Source organism: Sturnira hondurensis, unplaced genomic scaffold (assembly GCF_014824575.4).
Source record: "Sturnira hondurensis isolate 20B ecotype Veracruz unplaced genomic scaffold, ASM1482457v3 Scaffold0006799, whole genome shotgun sequence".
Lineage (NCBI taxonomy): Eukaryota > Metazoa > Chordata > Mammalia > Chiroptera > Phyllostomidae > Sturnira > Sturnira hondurensis.
The window spans coordinates 1,197,996-1,222,243 of NW_028079430.1; the positions used below are offsets into that span (position 1 = coordinate 1,197,996).

Genomic DNA, 24,248 nt, shown 5'->3' on the forward strand with positions numbered 1-24,248 from the left:
GAGACTATTTTTTTTGTTTGTGAATGACTTGAGTGTTTCCAAGAGGGAAGAAAAAGAGAGAAAGAAGGAAGCCAGAGCAGGGAGAGGTCTCAGGTGGGGCCGGGAGCTGTTGGGGTTCCCTAGGGGCTGCAGTTGCTTTGTGGGAGACACCGGGCCCTATCCCCAGACTCTGTAAGGATCCCAGCACTGCCTGACATGGCCACGGCAAGCCTGCCCTGGACTCTGGTGTGCCCAAAGGGCACTGAGCTGCCTGTTTGCCTCTCTTGCTCCACAATGAGCGTGTAATTATTTCCAGGCCTGCTGCCGAGCACTTCTCTGACCTTAGGCGAGTCACGGAGCTTGCCCGGGCCTCAGCTTTCTCGTCTGATGAAGGAGGAGTGAGATTAGACATGTTCTTCGCCCTTTTACTGATAGCATCTGAGATTTCTTTCTTTGTACACGTGAGAGGAGGAGGTGAGGGAGAGCGTTAATAGACCCATTGCGCCAGGAGATGTTGCACCATTAGCTATTTCATAACATACGAGCCGGCCTCACATTTTTTCTCAAGTTCTCATGAACCAGAACCACAGCGTAAAGTCGGCTAATTAAAAACAAAAATGTTGGCTATGATTATATTTAGATAACCTCAAAGTATCCACTTTCAAGAACATACGAGTTGTGAAAGGAGAATGAGAAACCACTCAACTGAGCGATCACGGCTCACACCGGTAATGGGACCACAGAGCGCGGGCAGTGTGGTTCTCCAAGGACACACTGGCACTTCGGTGGGCTGCCTGCTTCCAAGACGCACAGTCTGGGTTTAACTGTGAGAAAATGCCAGACAGACCCACGCTGAAGGGCATTCCACAGAATAATTGGCCGTGTTCCTCGGAAGCGTCCCTGTCGGGAAAGGCAGAGGGGTCTCAGGCGTGGTTTTAGGGTCAGCCAGACCGAAGGGACCCGACAGAACCTTCAGTGCGTGGCCCTGGATCAACTCCCAGAGCAAAAACGCATATAATCTCTTTTTCTGTAGAGGACGTGCATGGCACAGTGAACAACTTTTGAACAAGTTTCTGGATTAATTAATAGTATTTTTTTTACTTGTGATAACTGTGGTTATAGAAGAAGAAAAAATGCCTTTAGTTTTTAGGAAGTACACATTGATGTAGAAATAAAGGTCATTATGTCTGCAATGTATTTTAAAATGGTTCAAAAAACACAGAAATTGGGAAAGCAAAATGTTGACATTTGAGGAGTTTAAGTGGAAGTCTGTGGGATTCTTTGTATCGTTCTTGCAACTTTTCTTCAGGTCTGAGTTACTTCAGAATTAAAAGTTGTAATAATTGGAGAGGATGCCGTGAGTGCCGAAGTCCAACAGAGTCGTCTCCTTTCTCACCTGCTCCAGGTTGCAGGGGCACTGGCCACACTGAGTTGGGGGTACGGAGAGCACCCAGTAGGTTCTGTCTGACACCACCTCTACCTCACCCGTAACCCCATCACATTTGCTTACTTACTCATTCATTATTTTATTCAACACATATTTATTCATTCCATGGTAACCGTACACCAGGCCCTGTGCTAGGTGCTGGAATTATAATAGTGACTAGTTGGTGGACAGGAGCAAACACAAACACGGCACTTCATAAGGAACTTCGAGTTTTAATAAGCCTGGTGAAGCAGAAGGTGGGGGGAAGGTATGAAAGGAGGGCTCTTGTAACCCGCAGGGGGAGGGGAGGGCGTTCTGGAGGGGTGACCTTCGGATGGGAGGAACAGGATCTCTGTGGGTGGCAGTGTGGGGCGGCGCAGCGCAGGGAGAGAGCCACCGAGAAGAAACAGCTCGTGGGCAGGACTTTGAACAGGAAGGGACTTCATGTGTATGGGGGCTGGGAGGCAGTGATGTGCATGGAGCGCAGAGGGGGGATTGTAAGGCGCACAATGGAAATAGATTAAAGCTTTATAAGCAGAAAATGATGTCAACGGATTGACACTGTTTTAAAAGGTCCCTGATGCCCTGGCCTGTGTGGCTTAGTTGGTTGGAGCGTCATCCCATACACCAAAAGGCTGCAGGTTCGATTCCTGGTCGGGGCACGTGTCTGGGTTGTGGGTCCGACCCTCAGTCTGGGCGTGTACAGAAGGCAGTTGATTGGTGTTTTGCTTTCTCTCTCTCTCTCTCCTTGACCACCTTCATCTCTATGGGGAAAAAAAGTCCTGGGATGAGGATGCAAAAGTAAATAAAGGACCACTGGCTACTCTGTGAGGGGCTGGGGAGGAGGCTCGGGCAGAAATAAGAGGAGTGGGGAGGCAACTGCCATGTCCCCTGGAGGCGTGACGGTGGCATTAGTGACAGTGGGGCAGCGTAGTGGTGGCTTTCAGTGTATTCTGGAGGACGAACTGATTGGACGAAGGACTGGGGGTGGAACAGTACAGGTGTGATACAGACGTACTTTCCCGGGACAAGTGGCCCGCGGGGAAGCCATCGACGGGCCGGGAAGCAGACGAGGCGCGACGGGTGTAGGGTGAAGGTGGCACGTTCAGTTCTGCGTGTGGTTCTCGGCACCTGTGCCCGCTCCACGGTCCAGTAGGCGATTGGCCCCAAGAAGAGTGGCTGGTTGACGACCGAGCTTTATGAATCACTAACACTTCATTTCGTAGTTTACCTATAGTGTGATGGGTACAGAGGTTTAATCATTTCTTTGGGTGCATTGTTCCCAGAAGCCCCAGACACTGGCCTCCGTTGCTTCTTCTTCTCAGATTGCACAAAGCCCTTCATGAAGCGTTGCACCATTAGCTATTTTGCACAAAGCCCTTCATGAAGCGGGTGCAGAAAGGCCTCAGTAAGGGAAGTCGGGACCTATGTCCCTGGGCGACAAAGCGAGCCTTAAAGCGCTGTGTGTTGCTGATGTTTGAAAAAGCATGGGAAGACTGGGTGGGTTTGCAAACAAAATCTAGATCGGCACGTTCCTTTTGATGTAGTGACACATATTAGGGTAATTCTTCAAAGAGCGACAGAGACATCCTGGGTCATTGGGACTGAACAAATGACCTGGCAGGGGAAAGTGAAAATCAGAGCCAGCCTGTCCGATTACACATGCAAGGCAGCTGTTTGTGCATACCGCGCAGCATCGTGCACAGGGCAGCTGTTGGTGTATAGGGCACAACATTGCATTCAGTGCAGCTGTTCATTATATTGCACAGTATTGTGCCCAGGGCAGCTGTTCACTTATACTGCACAGCGTCACACACAGGGCAGCTGTTGGTGTATAGGGCACAGCATCACATCCAGTGCAGCTGTTCACTTACACTGCACAGCGTCGTGCCCAGGGCAGCTGCTCATTTTTTTGGTACTGATTCTGGATACCAGTTTTTCTTGTTTTATCTTTGCATTTCAGGTTAAAGAAGATTAGACCTGTTATCAGATGTCACCATTCTAGTAAACGAAACCAATCTGAATTATTCCTAGCTTTTTTCAGTGACGTCTAAAATATACAATGAATACCAACCCAGGGGTTTCTAGTTAGTTTGACTGAGGGAGATGGGGAAGCAGACGTGTGAAGCTGTGGCTGGAGGGTGGCCAGGGGTCCAGGAAGATGTGCCTCAGCTCTCACATAAAGCCCAGCCAAGGCTCCCACGTTTAAGTGAAACATTCACTACATTCTCAGCATGTTCTGTGCTGCCGGGCCATCTGCAGACTGTCTTGGTAAGAACCTCCCAGCTCGCTCATCAAAGTGTCCCACTTAGGAACCTGGTTCTTCTGGGAAACCTCCTGGCCACCGCCGGGCAGCTGACCCCCAGGGGTCCCCGTATGGATGACAGGACCATGGGTCCAGTTGCCTGATGTTTTCACTCACAGCTTTTTATCACACAGATGAGTGTGATAAACACATGGGGTTGTTACAGCTAAGAGCCGAGCATTAGTTAGGTGAAGTCTGTCCCAGAGAATAATCCGCAAATGCTTAGGGTGATGCACACTTGTCCCTGTAATGGAAAAGTAAGTGGCAGTTGGTTCAAAAGTGCTGTGTGATCCGTGATGGCACCACGAGAAAGGGTGCTGACTGAGCTTGGCCGCGACCGTGTGCCAATTTCAGACGTCACTGAAAGTTGACTGGGTTTCCATTAGCTCCCGAACAGGAGCAGCCCGATCGGGTTGAACTTAGTACTTGGGGCGGTGATCAATTAGCCTTGGCAGCCAAACTAGAGGCAACAGGTAGTCATTCATTTGTGCTTTTTAAAAACTCTACGGTGCACACTCTGTTCCTCTTCTTTTAATTGACAGATGTCGTGTGGCTCTACCTCTTGGGTCAAGTCGCAGAACTGAGGAACACTTGGTAATGATTTGCCGATGGCTTCTCCTCCCAGTAGATCTGTTTAACAGTGCATTGCTGGTGATTAGAGAATCCTAGTCCTTCGGATTTCGCTTGTTCAACTTGGAAATAATTGGAGGCATTCTCATTAGTTCCCAAGGAGAAATGTTGTCGTGAAACTATGGGCCACTTACTCGCTAATGCTCCAGGGACGTCAGCCTGCTTGCATGCGAGGAATCCGACATGGGGAAAGCCACCAGAGAGAGCTGCCTGCATGGGGGAGGGTGGGTCTTGCCGAGCCAGGGTCTCTGTTGCCTGCGAATAGGGGTTGAAAGTGTTTGAGGAAGGATGGGAGGGCTTGGTGAAAGCATGCTGTCTGCAAACGACTGCTTCAATGTAAAAGGTCTCAGTGTTGGTTTAACATCATCTCCATGGGTTACCGTTATCAAGAAAAGACTTCTCACGGAGCTTCCCAAACTAACGCAGTGTGCTAGCAGGCAGACTGCCTATAACATTAGGTGGCGACGTGAATATTAGGCCAGGAGATAAGAATCTCTTAAAGATGCCTGTGTGAGTGTCTCTATTACTCAGCTGTTTCTAAATTTTACGTTATGTCTTCATAGAGTAGGAGGGGTTTGGTGAAGAAAACCTGTAGAAATAGGCGGATACATTTTCAGTGCGGCTATAAATACGTTTCACAGGTTAAGCCCTTCCGCACAGTGTTTGCATCAAATACCTCATTCTGACATTGCGTACGTCTAGATTTAAGTGCATGCTTTCCCAGGAAAGTGTGTTATCTGATACTCTTGTCTCCGTAGGTGCCAGGCATTTAAATTCTCTGTCGCCAGCTCGGGAGAGTGAAGCGCCCGAAGGCAGGGGAAATTGATATCCAAGATGAGCGGCGACGATACGTCACGCTACGCCGTGTAGAAAAGTAGAAAGCACCCCGACCGATCCTTAAAATATTTGGCTGACAGCGCTATTCTGGGTGGCAGGAGAGACTGATTAAGCTTTTACTCTGAGGATGATTCCTCAGGCATACAGTGTGGTACACGCCATGAGACCTACGGTATTTCATAGCCGGTCAACGTCTCAGAAAACATTACGGTTATCGTAGGAATGTTGTTGATAGAGTATGGCTCTCAGGGATTCTGGAGAATGAAACCTGAGCACAACTCACATTCTTTCTCGTGTATTATGCTGGCTTTTGTTGGAAGTCTTCTCGAGCAGTTAATTGAGCAAAAGGGAAGTGAAGCGAATAGGAGGGGAAGACCTCAGGAGCTTGCACGATGAAATACCCTGCTGAGATACCGGGCCATTCAGCGGCTCAGTGCTGGGCCACGTCCTTCAGTGGGAACGCGGGAGCGATGTGAGAGCTGGCCTTGCTTTCTGCCTGGAGATGCAACGTACAGGGGCAGGTGAGGCCGCGGGGCAGCAGAGCTGGGGCATGTGCCATGATGTGAGTGCCCAGTGGATGGCTAGAAAGGACAGAGAAAGGGGACAGATGTCTGGATTGATCAGGGAGGGTTTGAGGAAGGGACCCAAGCTGAGTGTTGGAGACGAGGAGCTTCAGGTTAGGAGAGGAAAGGCGAAGGAGCAACCTTCCAGAAGGAGCAGAAGTTTTAAGTTGAAAATGAAGCTAAGGGCCTTGGGCAGCTGGGGGTGGGGGGAGCTTAGGTAACTGGTCTGGATGAAAAGAATTTGTATGGGACCGTGACAAGAGATTTGGTTAGAAAAGCAGGACACGGCCAGACTGTGACTTGTCACGGAATTCAGGTGAAAAGTTTGGATTTCATCATTTAGGAAAAGGAATGATGACTCTGTGTTTACCGTGAGCAGTTGAGAAGCAGCATTTAGCATAGGACAGAAGAAGGTCGAAGGCTAGGAGGCCAGCTGGGAGGTCACACTGCAGTTAGAGGAATTGCGCGAGGCTTCCTGGGAGGGGTGTCATGGCTGTGTCAGGGCCACCCTAGGGCTCCAAGGTCCATGTCCAAGGATGAGGGAACCACCCCCCACCACCATCTCTCGGCCAGTGGGTTTGGGTGGTCTCTGGGAGTCCCTTGAATGAGCTCCTGCCATTCTGAAGTGTCTTGAGTACCTCCCGCTGACAGGCATGCTGACGTGGGAAGAATTTGGTGGCTCTCAAGTCAAGCAGTCACCTAAAAAGACACAGACTAGATTAGATCTGTGGACTTTGTCCCAGTTTCCTCACCTTCCCTGCATTTTTGGTCATAGAAGGCTTTTGGTTATGGTGTCGATCAGGTCTGGGCACAAGGACCAGAAACCCCTCCACGCAATTGGCTTAAACAAGAGAGACATTTATGCCTCCTTCCGGTGAAAGTCTTTGAGAGTCTTTCCGAAGTCAGACCAGGGCTGTGGGGAACAGCAGGTCCCCTAAAGTCTTCAGTGACCCAGGCTCACCCAAGCTCACACCTACCCATCCTTGCAGCGAAGCCTTCCTCCTTACGGACCAAGATGGTAGCTTTCACATTCTAGACAGTGGGAGAGAGTAAAGAACAAGGGGGGTGGGGCAGGGCAAAGGTGTGTGCCCATTGCCCTGCAGGAAAGGTACCAGAGGCTGCCTTTGACACTTTCGCTTCCAGACCAATGGCAAGCACTTGGCCTTGCTTCTGGGTGAACAGAGCCCAGCCAAATAATCTTCCACATGGTTGAAGGGGAAAATGAATTGGGGGAAAGTTTATAACCACACCTCACTTCCCACTGCACTGGCACCGTGGTATCAGCGGGTAGACCTCTGTAACCGCCACTGGAGGCACCGGAAGCCAAGCGGGGGGTGCAGAGCCTTGGAGACACCAGGCTCCGGCATCACACCGCCTGGGCATGACTCTCTCAGACGTGAAGGCAGAACAATGTGAGTGCCTTCCTCTTTGAGCTGTTGTGACCAATCAATGAAACGCTGAGCATGAGACACTGAGCGCACTGTTTGACACTTCTGAGCCATCTGATAAATGCTAGCTCTTCTGAAATGTAGAGTGAAAAGCTTTCAAGCATCTAAGTGCATTTAACTTTTCTCTACAGCCCTACCATTTTGGGGGACAGGCTTACTTTCTCTTCCAGACATGGTGAGACTCAGAGTGGTTGGTGTTTTGTTTCTGGAAGTCAGCTAGCCTGCCCGTGCAAGGCTGGGGTGGGGGTGTATCCTACCGGATCTGTACGGATGCATGATTTTCTTGAATTCGCCACGGGCCACACGTGTTTCATTGGCACCGCCCTGCAGGCTCTTGTCTTACTTCATATCAGTTTTGAGGTGAAGCAAGTTTAGCATGGAGAGAGTACCGCTCCCCCTTTGCACTGATGTAACACGGCGGGGACTGCGCGCCGCCTCCCGGAGACCGCCATCCTTGGATGGAGGTGTTGGAGGTGGCCACGTGCAGGGAGATGCTGTCTTCACCTGCCAAGAGAGAGACAGCCCTGAACTGCGGCACGAACGTCACTCAGAATGTGAAATTCTGCTTGCTCTTCGTTTAGAAACGGTGATAAGGAGCAAAGCGAATGGAAGCGAGGCTCGACGTCCCAACTTTGATGTGACAATTTTCTTCTGATTATAGGCAACGGAATAGCTGCGTTGAGATGTTTTTCTGCCGATGCCTAAATGTTGTTTCTCTCTCTCTCTCTCTTTCCCGAAGCCCCTTCTTTGTTCTGTGGGTTTTCTCTTGTCGCCCCTCCAGAGTACAGCTTTGTCCCTCCCTCCTCCACTCCTTTCTGGTCAGGTACTGCTTCGCTGCTGCTTTCGTGTGTCTTTTTAACTTGCTTCTGTCTGAAAAAAAAAGTCCGGCCTTCTCTGTATGGCTTCTCATGTAGATACATCTCACAAACGGTCCCTAGAGTCACATTCGCACTGTGTACCCTCGTCCCCTCTGTCACAGAGTCACCGTTCGTCATGACATTTCACTGCTCTGGTTTCTGTGTGTGCTTCCGTAACATCTTCCAGCGAGACGGTTTCTATTCCATCTGTGGGGGAGGCGGGGAAGGGAAGGGGCCTGAGCAGAGAGGGGAGGGCGTGAGAGACCCCGTAAGACCATTACTTTCCTTCAGGATCAGACATTTTGGTTGAGAACAGCCAGTGTCTAGGTATGTCCACCGAGAAAATAATTAGAACCCGGACCCCAACTTGGTCTGCAAACACAAGTAGAATTCAGTACTGATTGCTTCGGGGACAACTGGGCCCTCCGCTTTTTGCACAGGCATTTTGGTCTTGATTTCTGCCATTAGCTGGAGAATTTGGTGGTGGTTCAGGTGACACGTAGGAGAGTATATTATGGCTAAAGTATGTTTCCTTATAGATTTTAAAAAATGAACCTCGAAGTCCCAATGGACTCTTGGAATAATCTAGAAGCAGAAGGACCTTAGAAGTCACCGAGTTGTGTCACACAGAAATCACACAGACCTTTCATTGTGTAGGCGAGAAAAATGTGGCCCCGGGAACCTCAGAGACCGGACAAGGCCCCGCAGTTTAGTTGATAAGTAGCTTTTGCCACCACAGGGCTATTTTTATGTTCACCTGCCTACGTCGGGGGTGTGCCCTGCAATGGGACAGCGTCAGTAAGAAAACCATTAAAGTGGTTTTGTCCGAACAGTAAAAATAAAACGACCTATTTCTACTCCCGGTACAGTTCTGAAATCTACAGCATCGCTCTTCATTGATCTTACGATTGACACCTGGAGAGTACAAAAAATTTCTGTCATTGCAAAGCCGTGACTAATGGGCCGGAGATCCCTGTGTCTGCGTGGGCAGGCTCTGCCGGGGTGACCCAGGGCATCGCTGCAGCTGCCCCAGCTTGGGGACTGTTCAGCAGACCAAGGGGAGTGTTTCTTTTCTGTGTCTTTTTCTTCTACCGAAGTTTCTTCGGTCCCAGGTGAGTGATTCTCGGAATCACTGAACCTGTAATTGAAAACACTTTATAACCCAGAGAACAACAGGTAGAGAAGTTAATATAGAACGTGTCATGAACCACGAGAGCTGAACAGACTTGCACAGCCTGAATGCAGTTTTCCTCCTTTCAAGGCAGTGAGGGCGGCGAATACGTTAGCTCCCACCATTAACACAAAAACCCAACCATAGGAGATGGAGCCCTGGCATAATTTTTCATTATTACGTACTTCTGGGAGGCGGAGAACCGATGAATGGTGTTTGTGAGATCTTTGTGTGAAACCTGATTTAAGCTTCTTCACATAAGTGAAGTTAGAATGTATATAAAACAGTAACTGAGTTTATCCCCAAATAGTTTTAATAATAATATTTTTACAAGCCTAGCTGGGGGAGGAAAAATGCCATTGAACTAGATAGTGACCGATGGAGACTTTCCGAGGGAAAGAAATACATGGGTTGTTTTGAATCTTCAGTCAAAAAGGTTACGGATAAAAAGGTAATTGTAGCACTTTTTACCATAGCGGCTCTAGTTAGAAATAGGTGTGCCGTTAGTAGGGCGTTTATGCGACTTTTTTGGGATTCTGTCTCCTTCGATAGTCACTTAAACATTAACCTCTAAAAAAAACCAGTCATCCCCATTTTGAAGTCATGAAGAAGGTGGAAACAGGACTGTGGTGTTTAGACTTCAGGAAGTGAACTTGACCCCACCTGATTGAATTGAAACGGGCCACTCTGCTGCTTGCTCCCGAGCCCCCCTGCCATTGTCACCGGTCCATAGTGAGGTCGTGGTTGTGCACACCGGTAGCATCGCTAACGCCCATCCCAACGCCCCTGCTGAGTGGCTTGTGACACTGCCACTCAGTGGGCCCCCATCCTGTCTTTGCAGTGCTGAGTCCGAAAGTGCTGGGCATTGCTGTGGCACGCTACGACTTCTGCGCTCGGGACATGCGTGAGCTGTCCTTGCTGAAAGGGGACGTGGTGAAGATCTACACGAAGATGAGTGGGAACGGCTGGTGGAGAGGGGAAGTGAATGGCAAGGTGAGCCGTCCCTCTCGGCGTGCTTGTGGCCGAGGGTGCCGGGGACTGGGCAGCTGGCACGGTGGTGCTGGGCAGCAGGCCTCGCGCTCGGAGCTCTGGTGGCCCCCTTCTCATCAGGGTCCCTCAGGGAAAACGCGCTGAGTGAAGGCGATAGTGGCGAACATGAAGTTCTCTTGGGCGAGCGCCAGTGAGGGGGGCTACTTGTTGGGACAGGGGTTGAGGAGCATCTTTCGAGTCCCTTGGCCTCAGCGCACATACTTGCTGGGGAGTACAGGACACCTCTAAGGGCTGCTGGGCTCCGCTGGAGGGACTGGGGCTCCGGATCTGTCTGCACCTTCCATCCTATTTCATAGCAGATATGGGAACCCTTGAACTCCAGAGCCCTGGGTACACTTCATTTACATATTCATTGGCATGCCAGCCAGTGGGAACTTGGTTTCAGCGTATTTCACTCTGTCTCTGTCACTCTCTCCAGCTCTCGGAGCTGTTAAATCAACCTCCTTCACCTGCAATGGGCACCAAACTCCCCAGTCACCAGGGTGTTAAGGAAACACAATGCTCTGTTCATAGACCCCCTGGTGGCACCAGATGCAAAGTCATGTTGCTCTGATGGTTGCTTGTCTCTTGCAGGTGGGCTGGTTCCCATCCACGTATGTGGAAATGGACGAATAGATGCCAGTCCGGTGTGGCACCCGCCACCAGAACCCAGGGAAGGGGCCAGCCGCCAAAGCTGGCGCGGCACGGCGCTGCGATGGAACCGGTGTTTCAGAAGCTGCATTTCCGGCTATTCCGTGTCCTCCTTCCTGAGTCTTACTGTGGGGTCTGAAAATGCTGGTCCCGACAGATGAACGGCTCGGCGAGAGCTGGCCAAGAAGCAGCCGACCAGCCGGTCGTTGTCGGGAACCAGGGCAAAGCCAAAAGCTCTTGTTTCCCAAAGACCCCCGCACACACCTTGGCTCACCTTTCCTTCTCCTTTGACCGGTCAGACCGCCCGCCACTGGTAAACGTGTACCGTGTCTTTCTTGTCACCTGCCAGTCACAGAATCCTTCTGTGGGACAAAGCAGCAGATGTTGAATTTTGTTCCCCCCCCACCTTTCCAGCGGAAAGGAAAACGAGAGCTCCACCCTTTGTGCAGCCCAGTGGAAGGGTCAGCTGGACGCATCTTACACAGCCTCACGGGATGACTCGTTGCCTGGCAAACTCTTTTATTTAATTATTCATTTGGTATCCTGGCCATCTTTGCAAACTGCCTTATAAAAGGACAAAAGGACATAAAAGAGAGTAGCTCCAGACGAAATCCGCACAACCGGCGTGACTTCCTAGGGTTCTTTTGGAGACGTGGCACCTCACCTGGCGAACCCATCTCCAGGTGTATTACAGGTAGTATCACAGGTCGTTGCGAGGAGCCCGAGTGAGGAGACACCGCTCACAGAAGCAGATTGAGGGCTCTGATTTGCGTGAGGCCATTTCACAGGAGCATCGTCTGGGAACACACGCCTCCCCACACCTGCCCGCACAGACCTAGGACTCCGTTGCTGCTTTTCCCGTTTCCCCGCAGTATTCGCAAGAGCTCCAGTTTGTCGAGGACCGTGGGGGGTGGGGGGGGAAGCACGGCGGGATCCTTGGCGCATTTCTGGGATCGGAGAGACACTCGGGTGTCCCGGTCTTTCTCAGTGGGGGCCCCCAGCTTCTCGCAGAGGGTCTCCCCATCCGCCGGCCCTTTTTGGGGTGTAGTAACCAAGGGAAGATCGGTTTTTGCAGTGGATTTATTTGACCAAACCTTCACTTTTCGTGGGAAGACTCAGAACATGGTCTCCCTGGGATGCACGGACCGCCTGGTCTGGTCAGTCAAGTTCACGCACCCGCTTGGCCCTTCCCCAGTGACACGGGTTTTCCACAGCCCAAGTCACGTCCTGACAAGATGCAGCGGGTGGAGGAAACGAGACAAAGTATCAGAAGCGTTACCTAGATAGATTTTGGGTCGTCCCTGAAATGAGGGAGGTGCCCCCGCTCACTCCCCAGGCCACTTGAATTCCAGAACTGGACGTTCGGTGGCCACCGCCCCTCCCGTCCCCACGGAATCCCTGCTGGCTAAGCCTTCCCAAATAGGGTCCACCCAGGACCTTTACCTCAGAGTTACGTAAACTGTGATTGTGTTTTAGAGCAATTCCTATTTGCTAAAACCAATTAATTTTTTTGTATATGTGTACATGATCACCAAGATGAATTTGTAAAGCGCCCTGTATGCAGAGTTGTCCTGCAGTGGATCCTGCCTCTGAGTCCTCCCTGTGACTCCGTGTCTGGGTGTCTGTCTGTTACGCCTGTTTTTGTGGAGAGAGCAATTGAGACACTCCCGTGTAGGGTGTTGTGGCTGGTGGTGTTTCTTTCACTGTCTCTTTAGCCACTAGACTCCCTCCCCTACCGTGGTGTTTGGTCTTCCTGTGCATTTCATGGACCTGGGTGGGGTCCCAGCAGAAGGTATTCGAGCCCCTTTTCACCATGTTGCTGAGCACATCTTTGTTTGGTTAATACTTTGTACTACAAACATAAAATGCTGCGGGTTCGTGTCGATTTCCAATACCAAAGACAAGTTGATGTTTTTCCATATACCTGCCTGTATACAGCCTCGTGTAATATGGTGAGTTAGAGTGGTATTTCACTTTGTAATATTTTGTAAATATGTCGATACAATAAATAGTTACCACTTGCATTAAATGGATCTCCCCAGAGCTGAAGAGTCTTTTCATTGAACGATTCCGTAATTCGACACACAGTAGGCCCCCCCTTAGCCATGGGGGGTATGCTCCAAGACCCCCAGGGGATGCCTGAAACTTCGGAGAGTACCGAACCCAGGATGTGCTATGGCTCTTCCTGTATGTACACACCGAGATCACTTTATAAATCAGACATGCTAAGAGACGAACAATAACTCATATTAAAATAGAACAATTAAAATGATACACTGTGACAAGAGTGGCATTATTATGTAAAATAAGGGTGACTTGAGCACAGTGTTGTGTTATTGCCACAGTTACCTGATAACCTGGAAGGCTGTGGAGAGCCTGACAGGTAGGCGCCAGTGCAGGGTGGAGACGCTCCCCGGAGGGGCGATTCACAGCCCGGGCGGGACGCAGCCGAGCCGTGCCGGGGACTGGGCAGCTGCCAAGACTTCACTGTGGTCCACAGGATGCAGTGCCACCTAAAACTTACGTATCGTTAGTTTCCGGGATTTCGCATGTATGTCCCTACCTCAGGGGACATGGGGAACTGAAACCATGGGAAGTGAACCTGGGGCCAAGGGGTGGTCCGCTGTATACCAGCCCCGTAGCAGACACGGGATGAGGAGCCCTGATTTTGACCAGGCTGGGTCAGGATTGTTGTCTAGGTTATGAAACTCTAAGATAGACTCAATAGTCGCAAATCACGTCCATTGACGGGTTTACTATGTGCCACACGCTGTTCTAGATGCTGGGTGTACACTGACTCACAGCAGCCCCAGGAGGCAGAACCCTGTATTATTATCCCCATTTTCCAGATGAAGAAACTGAGGCATTTTGAGAGGGGGCCGTTCAACCCAGATGACACAGTTGGCGAGTGTCAGAGCCGGGCCATGTGGCCTCCGAGCCGGTGCAACCACTCCCTTGTCCTGCCGTGCTTCGTGGGCCAGCAGAGAGATTTGGGTGTTTCCAGCCAAGAAGGACCTGGTGAGTTCACCATCGCGGTTTGAACCATTCATGATTAACCCGAGCTCAGAAACGTCCTCCTCCTCCTGCCTCCTGAAGAAAAGCTCACGCGATGGTGAACTCAGGGCTGCCCGGAGAGATTGGTGTCAGACATTGAACTTCTTTTTCTGTGTTGATCCAAAGTTCACACGAAAAAGTAGCGAACTGCTAAACGAGAGAGACGCGGAGGCAAGTTTTGGGCACAGCAGGCCGTGGGGTCGTGCACAGAGCTGGAGGCGGGCTGGCCCGGGGGAGGACGGGGCCCGATCAGACATCTGAGGACCAGAAAGGCTGGCTCCTTGCAGTGGCTTCCATGCTGATGTCCTGCACAACCCAGCTCAGAAATACAACCCCCTTCGCTCGAAGGGAGGAGATTCCTTTGATGTTTTTGTTCCATCTCGTCTGCATATCAACAATGTAGGTCACGTTCATCACTACCCTTTATAATAAGAGGCCAATTGTACTACAAACTCTCCCTTTATTCATTAGTTCACATGGGCCTCTCTCCTTAGTAACATTCAAGTGTTTTCCTCCCATCAAGTAACTGAAGTAAAACATGTCAATAACCAGTCTTTCGGTGTCTTGCTTTGTCCTGTTGAACTTGACCATTGTAGAGAAGAGCGATACAAGCATAGCCAGATGTCGCACTGCGTATCTGGGTTCCTGTCCCATCCCGGCCGCATAGGACCCTGCCATTTGGGGTTGTAACAGCAGCCACTTCCCAGGAAGTGGACTGGGAACCCCAGTGAAATCATACACACGGAGTGGAGTCGTGCCTGACTTTGAGGGGACCGTCTCTGTGATCATTTTCATGGCTGTCCTCGTCGGGTGGTTTTCCTGGCAAATTTGGGTAGTTGCCATGTTCATCTTTGAATTCCTTCAGGCTTGTTAATTGAGTTAAGGAGCCAAACTCAGCAGGTCCTAAAGCAGACAGTCTCTCTAGGAAGGAAATTAAGGCATTTGATGTCACGGGAAGGGTGGGACCTTTAGCATCAGATCTGGGTTCAAACCCCAGCCCTGATTTTGCCTTCTCCAAGCGTCAATTTCTTCTTCTGTAGTAAGGGGGCATGAAGAATAAACCGTAACACGAGAAAGATGCCCTGCAAAGCGCCTGGACACCCTTGCGTTTCTGACGATAAAATACTCAGGAACCCAACTATGTCCTTGCAGCTTTTACCTTGAGCACCAGAGCCGGTGTTGCATGTCTGACGTGCGGTTTAATCTGGAGCATTTGAATCATAGATGGAAAAGTGTGGGTGTTTGGGAAGATTAATATGCGAGCCCACAAACAACCTCAGGATTTGAATTTAATAGCTCCACATGATTTTTACTAGGAAAATGGAATTTTCACTCAGCTTAATCATGGAGACTTAAGTCCGTTAGTCCCTTCATTTTTTACTGAGGCGAGTTTTGTGGGATTGGCCGGCCCTGGATTAGAAATGTTCTATCACATGGGCAGACTGGAGTCATGGACAAGCCCCCAAATGAAGGTCAGAAAGGAATCCGATCTCTGGATAGGTGCCATCGATTGCACAGGATTGGGGGAAATTGTGACAGAAAAAAAAATCTCCTTAGGAAGAACTCCAGACTCTGGCTCTGCTGGAAATTTCCAGAATTTCTAGGCACAGTGCAACTACCATGACACAGATGTTACCATGAGAGGCCATGAGAGGCCCCAGTGCAGAAATGGGAGGTACACTCAGGTCCCACGGTGCCCTGACGTTGGGGTGCACGCTGACCCCTGAGCAGCGGGGCACGACCCCCAGCAAGGCTGGTGTGTCCAGCTATCCCCAGAGACCCCCTGGCAAAGCACGTGCGATGTCGTCTCTGTAAACGTGGGCGTGAGTTGGCAAACTGAGCTGCTTCCACACTAGCTCTCCAGTTTTGTGAAATTCTGTTTCCTTCCCGGTTCACGGAGATATTCAGAGGCTGCGTCAAAGCAGAGAGGTTTTCAAGTGCGCCCGCACTGATCGTGACGGGGATCTCTGTCCAGTTGTGTTCCCGGTAAGTTATCTGCATGACCACCTCCTGGCTGGAAGAAGCACCAGGTGGCCCCTGGGTCTGCCTTCGTCACCCTGGTGTCCTTCACACCTAGCCGCTGGCGCGAGTGGAAGTCAGAGCGTGCCTGCGGGGTGGATTCCTGTGTGGGGACCCGGGCCACCAACTGGAGACTTTGAGACTTCGTGGCTGGACAGCTAACCCTGCTCAGACCTCGGACTCCGACAGCTGAGTCCCGTGCAGGTGGCTGCAGCTGAGCATTTGAAATCCCAGCCTCCGGTGGCGGCTGGAGACCGGGCTGTGCTCGGCTGCTGTCGGGACACAGCCTCTCCCTCTGAATTAACTGCTCTGCACGTGTGCTGCTGGGCTTCGCCCGCCCCCCTTGGCCTCGTCTGCAATGCATTTCAGTTGTTTCCATTTCCCTCCCACGGTGGCAGAAACACAAATGATCTCCATTCGGCAGGGCCTTTCCTTCTGCCAACGATAATCAGAAAGAAATATCCCTTCACTTGCAGTCTCCGGCCTGAGACTTTCAACATACCTTATTTCATCAGATTTGGAGCGGCCCAGCCCAGACAGGCTGGTAGGGTCACGCTATTCCTCCCATTTTAAAGATGAGGACACTTGAGGCTTGGTGAGAGAACGGACTTGTCCAAGATCACCCAGATTGGGACTCTTGGCCTAGGAAAGGCTCACACCCAGGTGTCCGGGCTCCGAGTCAGGTAAATGCTCTTTACACTCATCACTGCTATAGCAGTGTCCAGGAGCTTCTGGTTTTTAAAGAACTATTTCTATAATCCCCAAGACCTTTCTTCCGAGAACCGTTCAGGGTCGCTGCTGTCTCCACGGGGGGCAGCGGCTGAAATCCTAGGTCGGGCGGACACGTGACTGGGTCACAATCCTTGCATGCACGGCTGACGGCTGTGTCAGTGCACGTGAATGGAGTCAGTAAATCTGATATCACGTGAATGGAGTCAGTAAATCTGATATATATATATTTTTTTTTAGAAAGAGAGAGAAACATCAACGTGAGAAACATCAGTGTGAAAAAGAAGCACTGATCAGTTGCCTACCATACATGCCCGACTGGGGATCGAACAGGCAACCTGTTGATAGGAATGTGCCCTGACTGGGGGTCAAACCCACAACCTTTTGGTGCATGGGATGATGCTCCAGCAGAGTCACTGGGCCAGGGCTTGGATATTTTATTTTATTTTATATTTTATTTTATTTTTTGTGTTGCTAATGTGCAGGCTGTCTAGTAGGTGTTTGGTGTGTGATCTCATTTAATTCTCAGGAGAACTCGTCAGAGGTAGATATTTTCCAGTCCTCATCATGAAGACTCTAGTCCGGGTTGAGTTCCACACTGAAGTTGGTTTGTAGGGCGATTCGACCTTCTTGTCGAAGGGGCAGCTTAGACCGACAGGTGAGGCCTCAGGACCGGCTTGTCTGGCTCCACCCCTCACTAGCTCTATGACCTTGGGCAGTGGCTGATATTTCTTGTACCTCAGTTCCTCTACAGTTCAAACAAGGTGTTGATAGCACCTATTTCAAAGGGTTCTATGAAGATTAAATGAGAATATGCAAAAACAGCAGAGATTCTTCATGTGCATGTTGGTTGCCATTTTAAGTTAAACACTTTGAACTGAATTTTTTGGAGACACTGGTTCATAAAACCACACAGGTTTCAAGTGCACAACTCTATGACCCCCCGTACGGGGTGCTCACCACCCAAAGTCAAGTCGATTTCTGCCACTTTTAACCACCCCCTCTGTCCTCTTCCACCTCCCCCACCCCTCCTTCCCTCTGGCAGTCACCAAACTATTGTCTATCTTTTTTCTTTAATGCACACAAAAATGTTACAAATTTAAAAAGTTGTCTCAGATTTGAAAAAACTCTTTTGTGGGCATATTGGAAAAAATCTTCCAACATGCTTTGGAAGGCTTTGGAAGAAAGATCTTGAGTTATTTTTTCACATTAGTAACGCTTTTGCAATGATGCGTTTGGAGCGCAGGTGAAACATGGTGCGTGGTGTATCAGTTAGCTGCTGCTACGTAACAAATTGCTCCAACACTCAGCAGCCGAGGACCACAAACATTTATTATCCTGCTGCTTCTGTGGGTCAGGAATCAGGGAGAAGACAAGAATCAGGGTGTCTCTGGCTCGGGGCCTCCCACGAGGCTGCCATCGGGGTGCCAGTCAGGGCTGCAGTCACCTCACCATTCAAATGGGGGGGAATCAGCCTCCAGGTTCACTCATGGGGGTCTCAGAACAGGGCTGCTGGCTTCTCCTACGATGGCCGAGAGGGAGGATGGAGAGCCCTCAAGGTGAAATTAGTCTTCTTACAACTGAATCTCAGAAGGGATAACCACCATTCCTTCTCTCTTCTATTCCTTAGACAGAGTTAGTACATCCACAGACACTCAGAAGGGATGGGGTTACACGAGGCATGAACCCACGAGGCTTCCACACCAGCTGAGACTTCCACACCTGCTGAAGTTCAAGGCGCTGGGCAAAGGAGAGAGGAAGGAGGAGGACAGTTTTCAGACCCCTGGGCCACAGGCTCCATCTCAGTAACAGAGGAAAGTGGTAGCAGCCACCAGACATGCCCTGGAAGTAGTTTGAATGTTTTAAATCATAAAATCCCCGAGTTGCTGGCAAATCCATCCCTCTCTCCATCCAGCCATCCATCCAAGAAATGTGTACTGGGCTCCTTCGCTGAACGCCACCGCTCTAGGCTTCGAGGACATGACAGTGAATCCGACGCAGCCCTGCACGCTGGAGCTGACATGGTTGCTGGTGGTGAAACGTGATAAACAGATACAGAACGCGAGGTCCTGGTAGTGCTATTGAGGGAAGGAAGGCAGGATAAGTGAAGAGGCTGTTCGTCTACGGAGGGTGGTCAAGGAAATGATTTTTGAGCAGAAACCAAATGTAAGCGAGGGGGGAAAGGTGCACAACTCTCAGTGCTTAGTGCGTGCAGAACAGCGGGGGGCTGGGGTGACTGCAGAGGGTGAGACGGAGGAGCAGGGGCAGAGGGGCGGATGTGCAAAAACTGTCTGAGCAGCTCCCAGGTCCTGCAGAGCCAGGGAGGGGGGTAAACAGGGGGGCGGTGCTCCAGTTACAATTCAGGAGCTCCCGCTGACTGCGGCAGCTTCTAGACCCGTGAAGTCAGCTCTGTGTCATTCCGCTGAGAGGCTCCTGTATTAGTTTGCTAGGACTGCTGTAACTGGGTGGCTTAGACCACAGAAAGTGTTGGTCAGTCTATTCTGGAGGTCAGAGGTGACCAAGATCAAGGTGTCAGCAGGGCCAAGTTCCAGGGCTTTGGGGGTGTTGGCTAGTTCCCGGTTTGCTGGGCAAAGCTCTGGTCTTCGCGTGGCCTTCTCCCCGTGTGTGTCCAAGTTCCCCGTTTTGATGAAGATACCAGTCCCATCGGATCAAAGTCCCCGCCTTCTGCGGTGTGATTCCATCTTCGTTCTACCTGCCGCGACCCTGTTTCCAAATGAGGTCACATTCTGAGGTCGTGGGGATTAGGGTTTCCACATAGGAATTTGGCGGGGACACAATTCAACCTGTAAGAGCTCCCTTCCTTATGTTCTCAGAGTATTAGAGAGCTCCCTAGAAATACAAACGCTTCGGCGGAGATTATTAGCAGGGACGGAGTGCATCATGGGAAGAAAGGCATGTGCTAAGGGGAAGCTGAAGCCGCATGTTGCCACAGAATGGGTCCGGGGTCTGTCCCGCTCAGACTCAGGGGCGTGAAGGGCAGACTTTGGTAGAAATGAAAGGGGTTATACCAGTTCCACCCCTGTATTTTTCAGCTGCCCAGGCCGTCAGCCCCACGTGAATCCTCCCTATTTTTCGCTCCCAACATCTCAGGATCACACGTCTCGGCAGGAGAGCGAATCTCTGCAGTACTTTTGTGCGATGAGCTCCTTAGGAATAAGCAACTTCTTTAAACGAATTAATGAAACGCTCCTGAATTCTTCGCAAATTCATAATATGACGAAGGGAGGGAAAGCGGGAAGAGGGGCAGTGCCCTCAGCCTTTATCACCCTTCCTGATGAACTGCGGTGCCCTGGGTTGTGTGAAGGAGAAGCTTCCCGTTGGTGATGTAATGAAATCAATCTACATTAGTACAAAAGGTATTGTTGTCTTCACCTTTACGCCACCTGTCTGGACTACTTGTCCTACTCAATTCGTTCTGCATTGCCTTAAAATATTGGACACAATCCCATTTTTGAGTCTGGCCTCAAAGATGACAGAGAATAGATATCAGGGGGCATAAAGGAAATTGGGGGGCTAACCCCTAAGTGAACTACCTTGGAGTGACATTTGGCTGCTGAGCCAAGTTCAAAGCTGTTGAACAGAGAGACCCATAAAAAAAAATTGATGCGCTTTCTCAGGACTTCTTGGCACAGCCCAGAAGACAATTAAAATTGTGCCAAAAGCCAAATTTAAACTTGGAATCACACAGCCAGTTATTTTTTAAAACAATGAGCAGTTTCAAAGTTCTTCAGATGTTTAACCTACGTAAGTGTTTTTCAAGATGATCGCTGATTTTGCAGCACAACCAGTGGACAGATGAAGAGAACCAAGAAGTAGGAGTACATCAAAGCAGATCCTAGTCTCGGCTTCTTCCTCTGACGAGCCAGGGGGCTCCGAGTGGGGCCTCTGATCTCCCTGGGGCTCAGGTTCCTCCCGTGTAGGGCGATGGCATCCGATTCAGTCACTTCTGCACCTGCTTCCATCCATAGAGCCCTATCATCCTGCATCAAGACAGCTGATAAGCATTTAGCGGGAGCATCAGGCTTGTATAGGGGACAGACCGAGAAGGAAGGCTCCGGCAGAATCGGGATGTACAGCCGTGGAGGGCAGAAGACTTGAGGGAGCCTCTTCTTCGCATCTCCGGTCCCTCTTCCTCGCGCCACGCCCACCCCATCTCCCCTGGACAATCGCCAGAGCTGGCACCTGGCACCCCGGCTTCCATTCTTGCTCCTGGCCAATTTTTGATTCTATCATTTTTCAAAAGCTCTTCAACAGTTTCTATTTATTCAGTGCACATATTGAGGCCTGGCCTCTGTGCACAGGGGCTGGAGATAAGTGGTGGACAAAGTGGACAATTTTCTGCTCGGATGGAGCCTTCTCGATATTGGCACGGACAGGGAGACCGTCAGTGAAGGGACACACACGGCGTCCTAGGCACCAGGGGGAATAAATGCAGCAAAGAAAACCAAAGCAGAGGAAGGAGATAGTGAGAGGATGGTGCTAATTTAGACACGGCAGCCGTGGAAGGCCTTTCTGGGGAATATCTGCACAGACACCTGGAGAAGGGAGGGTGGAAGGAGCCGTGTGGCTTTCAGGGTGACGACCTGCAGGTAGAGAGAAGAGTCCGTGCAGAATCCTGGGGTGGGTGAGCTTGGCTTGGTTCTTCCCAAGTATCAGCGTGTGGATCCGTGGATCCTAGAATGGAGGGAACCAGGAAAAGGCTGGCCAAGGAGGAGCCCAGAGAGCTAATTTGGGGATCAGATCAGGTAGGACCTTGCAGGTTGTGGCAAGGACTTCCGATTTTATTTTTGGGAAAAACCACTGGGGATTCTGCAGAGTTTTGAGCAGGGAAGTGACATCATCGAATTTGCTTTTTCAGAGGCTCACTTTGGCTCAGGGGTGGAGCTTTACAAAGGGAGAGAGGACTGGAAGCCGAGAGACCGTGAGAGCGTCATCGCGTAACCTGGGTGAGAAGGGAAGGCGGCCCAGGACTGGGATGTATCCCACGGTGCCGGAGGTGCGCTGGGATCCGAGACATTTTGAAGTCATGCTGGCCTTGCTTATGGCATTCCTTGATATGGAATGACGAGAAAAAGGGAATCGTTGAGGCTGAGGCCAACATTTGGCTTGAATGGTGTTGAAGCCTGTGCAGCATTATACATGCACGATGAGGGGTGAGTGGCTGATTTGGGAAGAGAAATCAACTGCTCTAGACAGTCCATTGAACTGAAGAAGCCTGTTGGCCATCTGAGCACAGAAGTCAGGTAGGCAGTGGGGTGTGAGTCCGTTGTCTATGGAGAGGTTGGGGCACGATCGAAACATTTGGGAACGAGCAGCATATTTGAGGTCCGGGGACCAAGAGAGATCATCTTTGCTAATGAAGGCAGGAGGAGGAGGAGCCACTGAGCCCCGGGGCCCTCCGGGGCCCTCCGGGGCCCTCCGGTGCCAGTAGTTTGGACAGAGGAGAAGACTCCTGCACAGAGGTATGTCAGAGAAGCCCGTGTACACCTTTCTCCCCGATGCCTGCTGATTCGCTCGTCGGTGCCAACATCCTCCCTTCCTGTTGTGTGAACTGCCCGAGCTCCCGTCCAGAGCCACCAGCTGACTTACACTAGAGTCCCGTTCCTCGCCAGTCCTTGTCACTCCAGTGACGATGCTCCTCTCCATGCTGCCAGTGCAAAGTTCATTTCTTTACCAGACTCTTCAGATCAGGACATGCAGATCCTTCTTAAAAAATAAGAACACATAAAGAGAGAAAGCTGCTTCCCTCCCGTCGCCCTGCCCCCCATGTTCCCTTCCAACTACAGTTCTTCTACTCTCTCTTGATCCTCCTCCAATCTGACCTTGGACCCCGAGACGCCACCCAGACCTCCTTCCCAAACCACCACGTTGCCAAGCCCAAAGGTCAACTCCCAGCTGTGTTTAAATCACCGGTCCCATTTTCCTGTTTGAGAGTGGTTTCACTTCGCTTCTGCAGCAGCGTGCTTTCTTGTCCCCTTGCCCACCTCACCAGCTGTTTCTCCCCGGACTCCTTTAATTTATTCAGCAAGTATTTAGTGCCTACTGTGCGCCTGCACTGTGATGGCCACTGGAGACACAGCGCCACGCAAGCCCAGGCGCTTGCTGTCCTGGAGCGCAGCCCCGTCCAGCTGGCAGGGACAGACAGCGAGGTTCTGGAAGCCAGGGGAAGGCAATGCTTCAAGAAGGAGGGGGGACCAGCTGCACAAGTGACTGGAGGGATCAAGAGAAGTGAGGACTAAATTCGCCACTGGATTTGGCAATCGGCGGTTTGCTGAGAACCGTGAGAGCATGAGGTTTGGTGGAGTAAAATAAAGCTCTTTGGGACGGAGTCCAGTTGAGACAGCAGGTGAAGAGGAGGCGGTAGCCAGGGTGCTCAGCTGCCTTCAGAGCCTTCTGAGATGTCTTTCTGTTCCCGGAAAGGAAGACACAGCCCCTGGAGCTTTTCATTTTTCAGGTCTTGGTTTAGACACCACTCCTCAGCATAGTCTCTGAGCCCCCAGGCCAAGTGGTCCCTCTTCTGCCGTTCCCTTTCACGGACTCACCTTATTTCCCGTCGCTGCACTATCAGGTTAATAGTTATAAATTTTTTTGATTTTATTTATTTATCTTTAGAGGATAAGGGAAAGAGAGAGGGAGAGAAATATCAATGTATGGTCGCCTCTCGTGAGTCCCCTGCTGGGACCTGGCCAGCAACCCAGGCACGTGCCCTGACTGGGAATTGAACCTCGATCCCTTGGTTCACAGGCCCACGCTCAATCCACTGAGCTACACCAGCCAGGGCAACAGTTATAAATTTAAGTGTTTGAAATTTACTAATGTCTGTCCCACTACCCCTCCCATTCCATGAAGGCTGTTTTAAGCTCTGTGAAACGAACAGCCCAAAGTATCTGCTGTTCGGATGAATTAGTGAATGAGTAAGTGAACGGTTAACCTTCGGTTAACGGTTAACGGTTAGCCTTCTTTCTCTGGGCTGTGCTGGGCTGTGCCATCCCAACCTGGTTAGGAGGGAACTACATTTCTCAGGATCCTGTTCCCTGTAGGTCTGCAGTGGAGCTGACAACAGGAGAGCTTGCACAAGATTTGGGAAGTAGACGGACAGCCACTCATCGCCCTCAGAAGGTCTTGCTGTCGAACAGGTAGAGAACAGATTCGGAAAGTGCCCAGGGGAGTCTGCGTGTCGTTTTCTCTCTGGCCCTTCATTCTGGCCATGGGACCTGACTCCTAGGTCCAAACCAGTGTTGGCTGCCGGTCCACAGAGGAGGGACCACACAGAAGCCGTGGCTTCCCTGGGACCTGAAACCTGGACACGCTCACCCTGCTTCTGTGCTTTCAGGGGACTGGTTGGCGACTCCATCTTGGTTTCTCTGACTTGTCCTAATATTTGCCACAATCCTATGCAGTCTTATTCTGTAATAAGCCTTTTATCCACTCACAGTCACAGGGGCCCCTGTTTTCTGATTAAACTGTGGTCATTTCTGTTACCCCTGGGCTCAGCCATGTGGAACCCCCATCTTCAAGGCTGACCTGCC

At 50.8% G+C, this 24,248-nt stretch overlaps 1 protein-coding gene across 1 annotated transcript in view; it reads left to right on the forward strand.

Moving 5' to 3' along the window:
• Positions 1-11,556, forward strand: part of VAV3 (vav guanine nucleotide exchange factor 3) — a 274,456-nt gene extending 262,900 nt beyond the window's left edge. Inside the window, exons 26-27 of the mRNA XM_037050442.1 lie at positions 10,058-10,209; positions 10,840-11,556. Coding sequence (XP_036906337.1) covers positions 10,058-10,209; positions 10,840-10,881 — 194 coding nt within the window. The 3' untranslated portion in view covers positions 10,882-11,556. The remainder of the gene's footprint in view (positions 1-10,057; positions 10,210-10,839) is intronic.
• Positions 11,557-24,248: the final 12,692 nt, after the last annotated feature.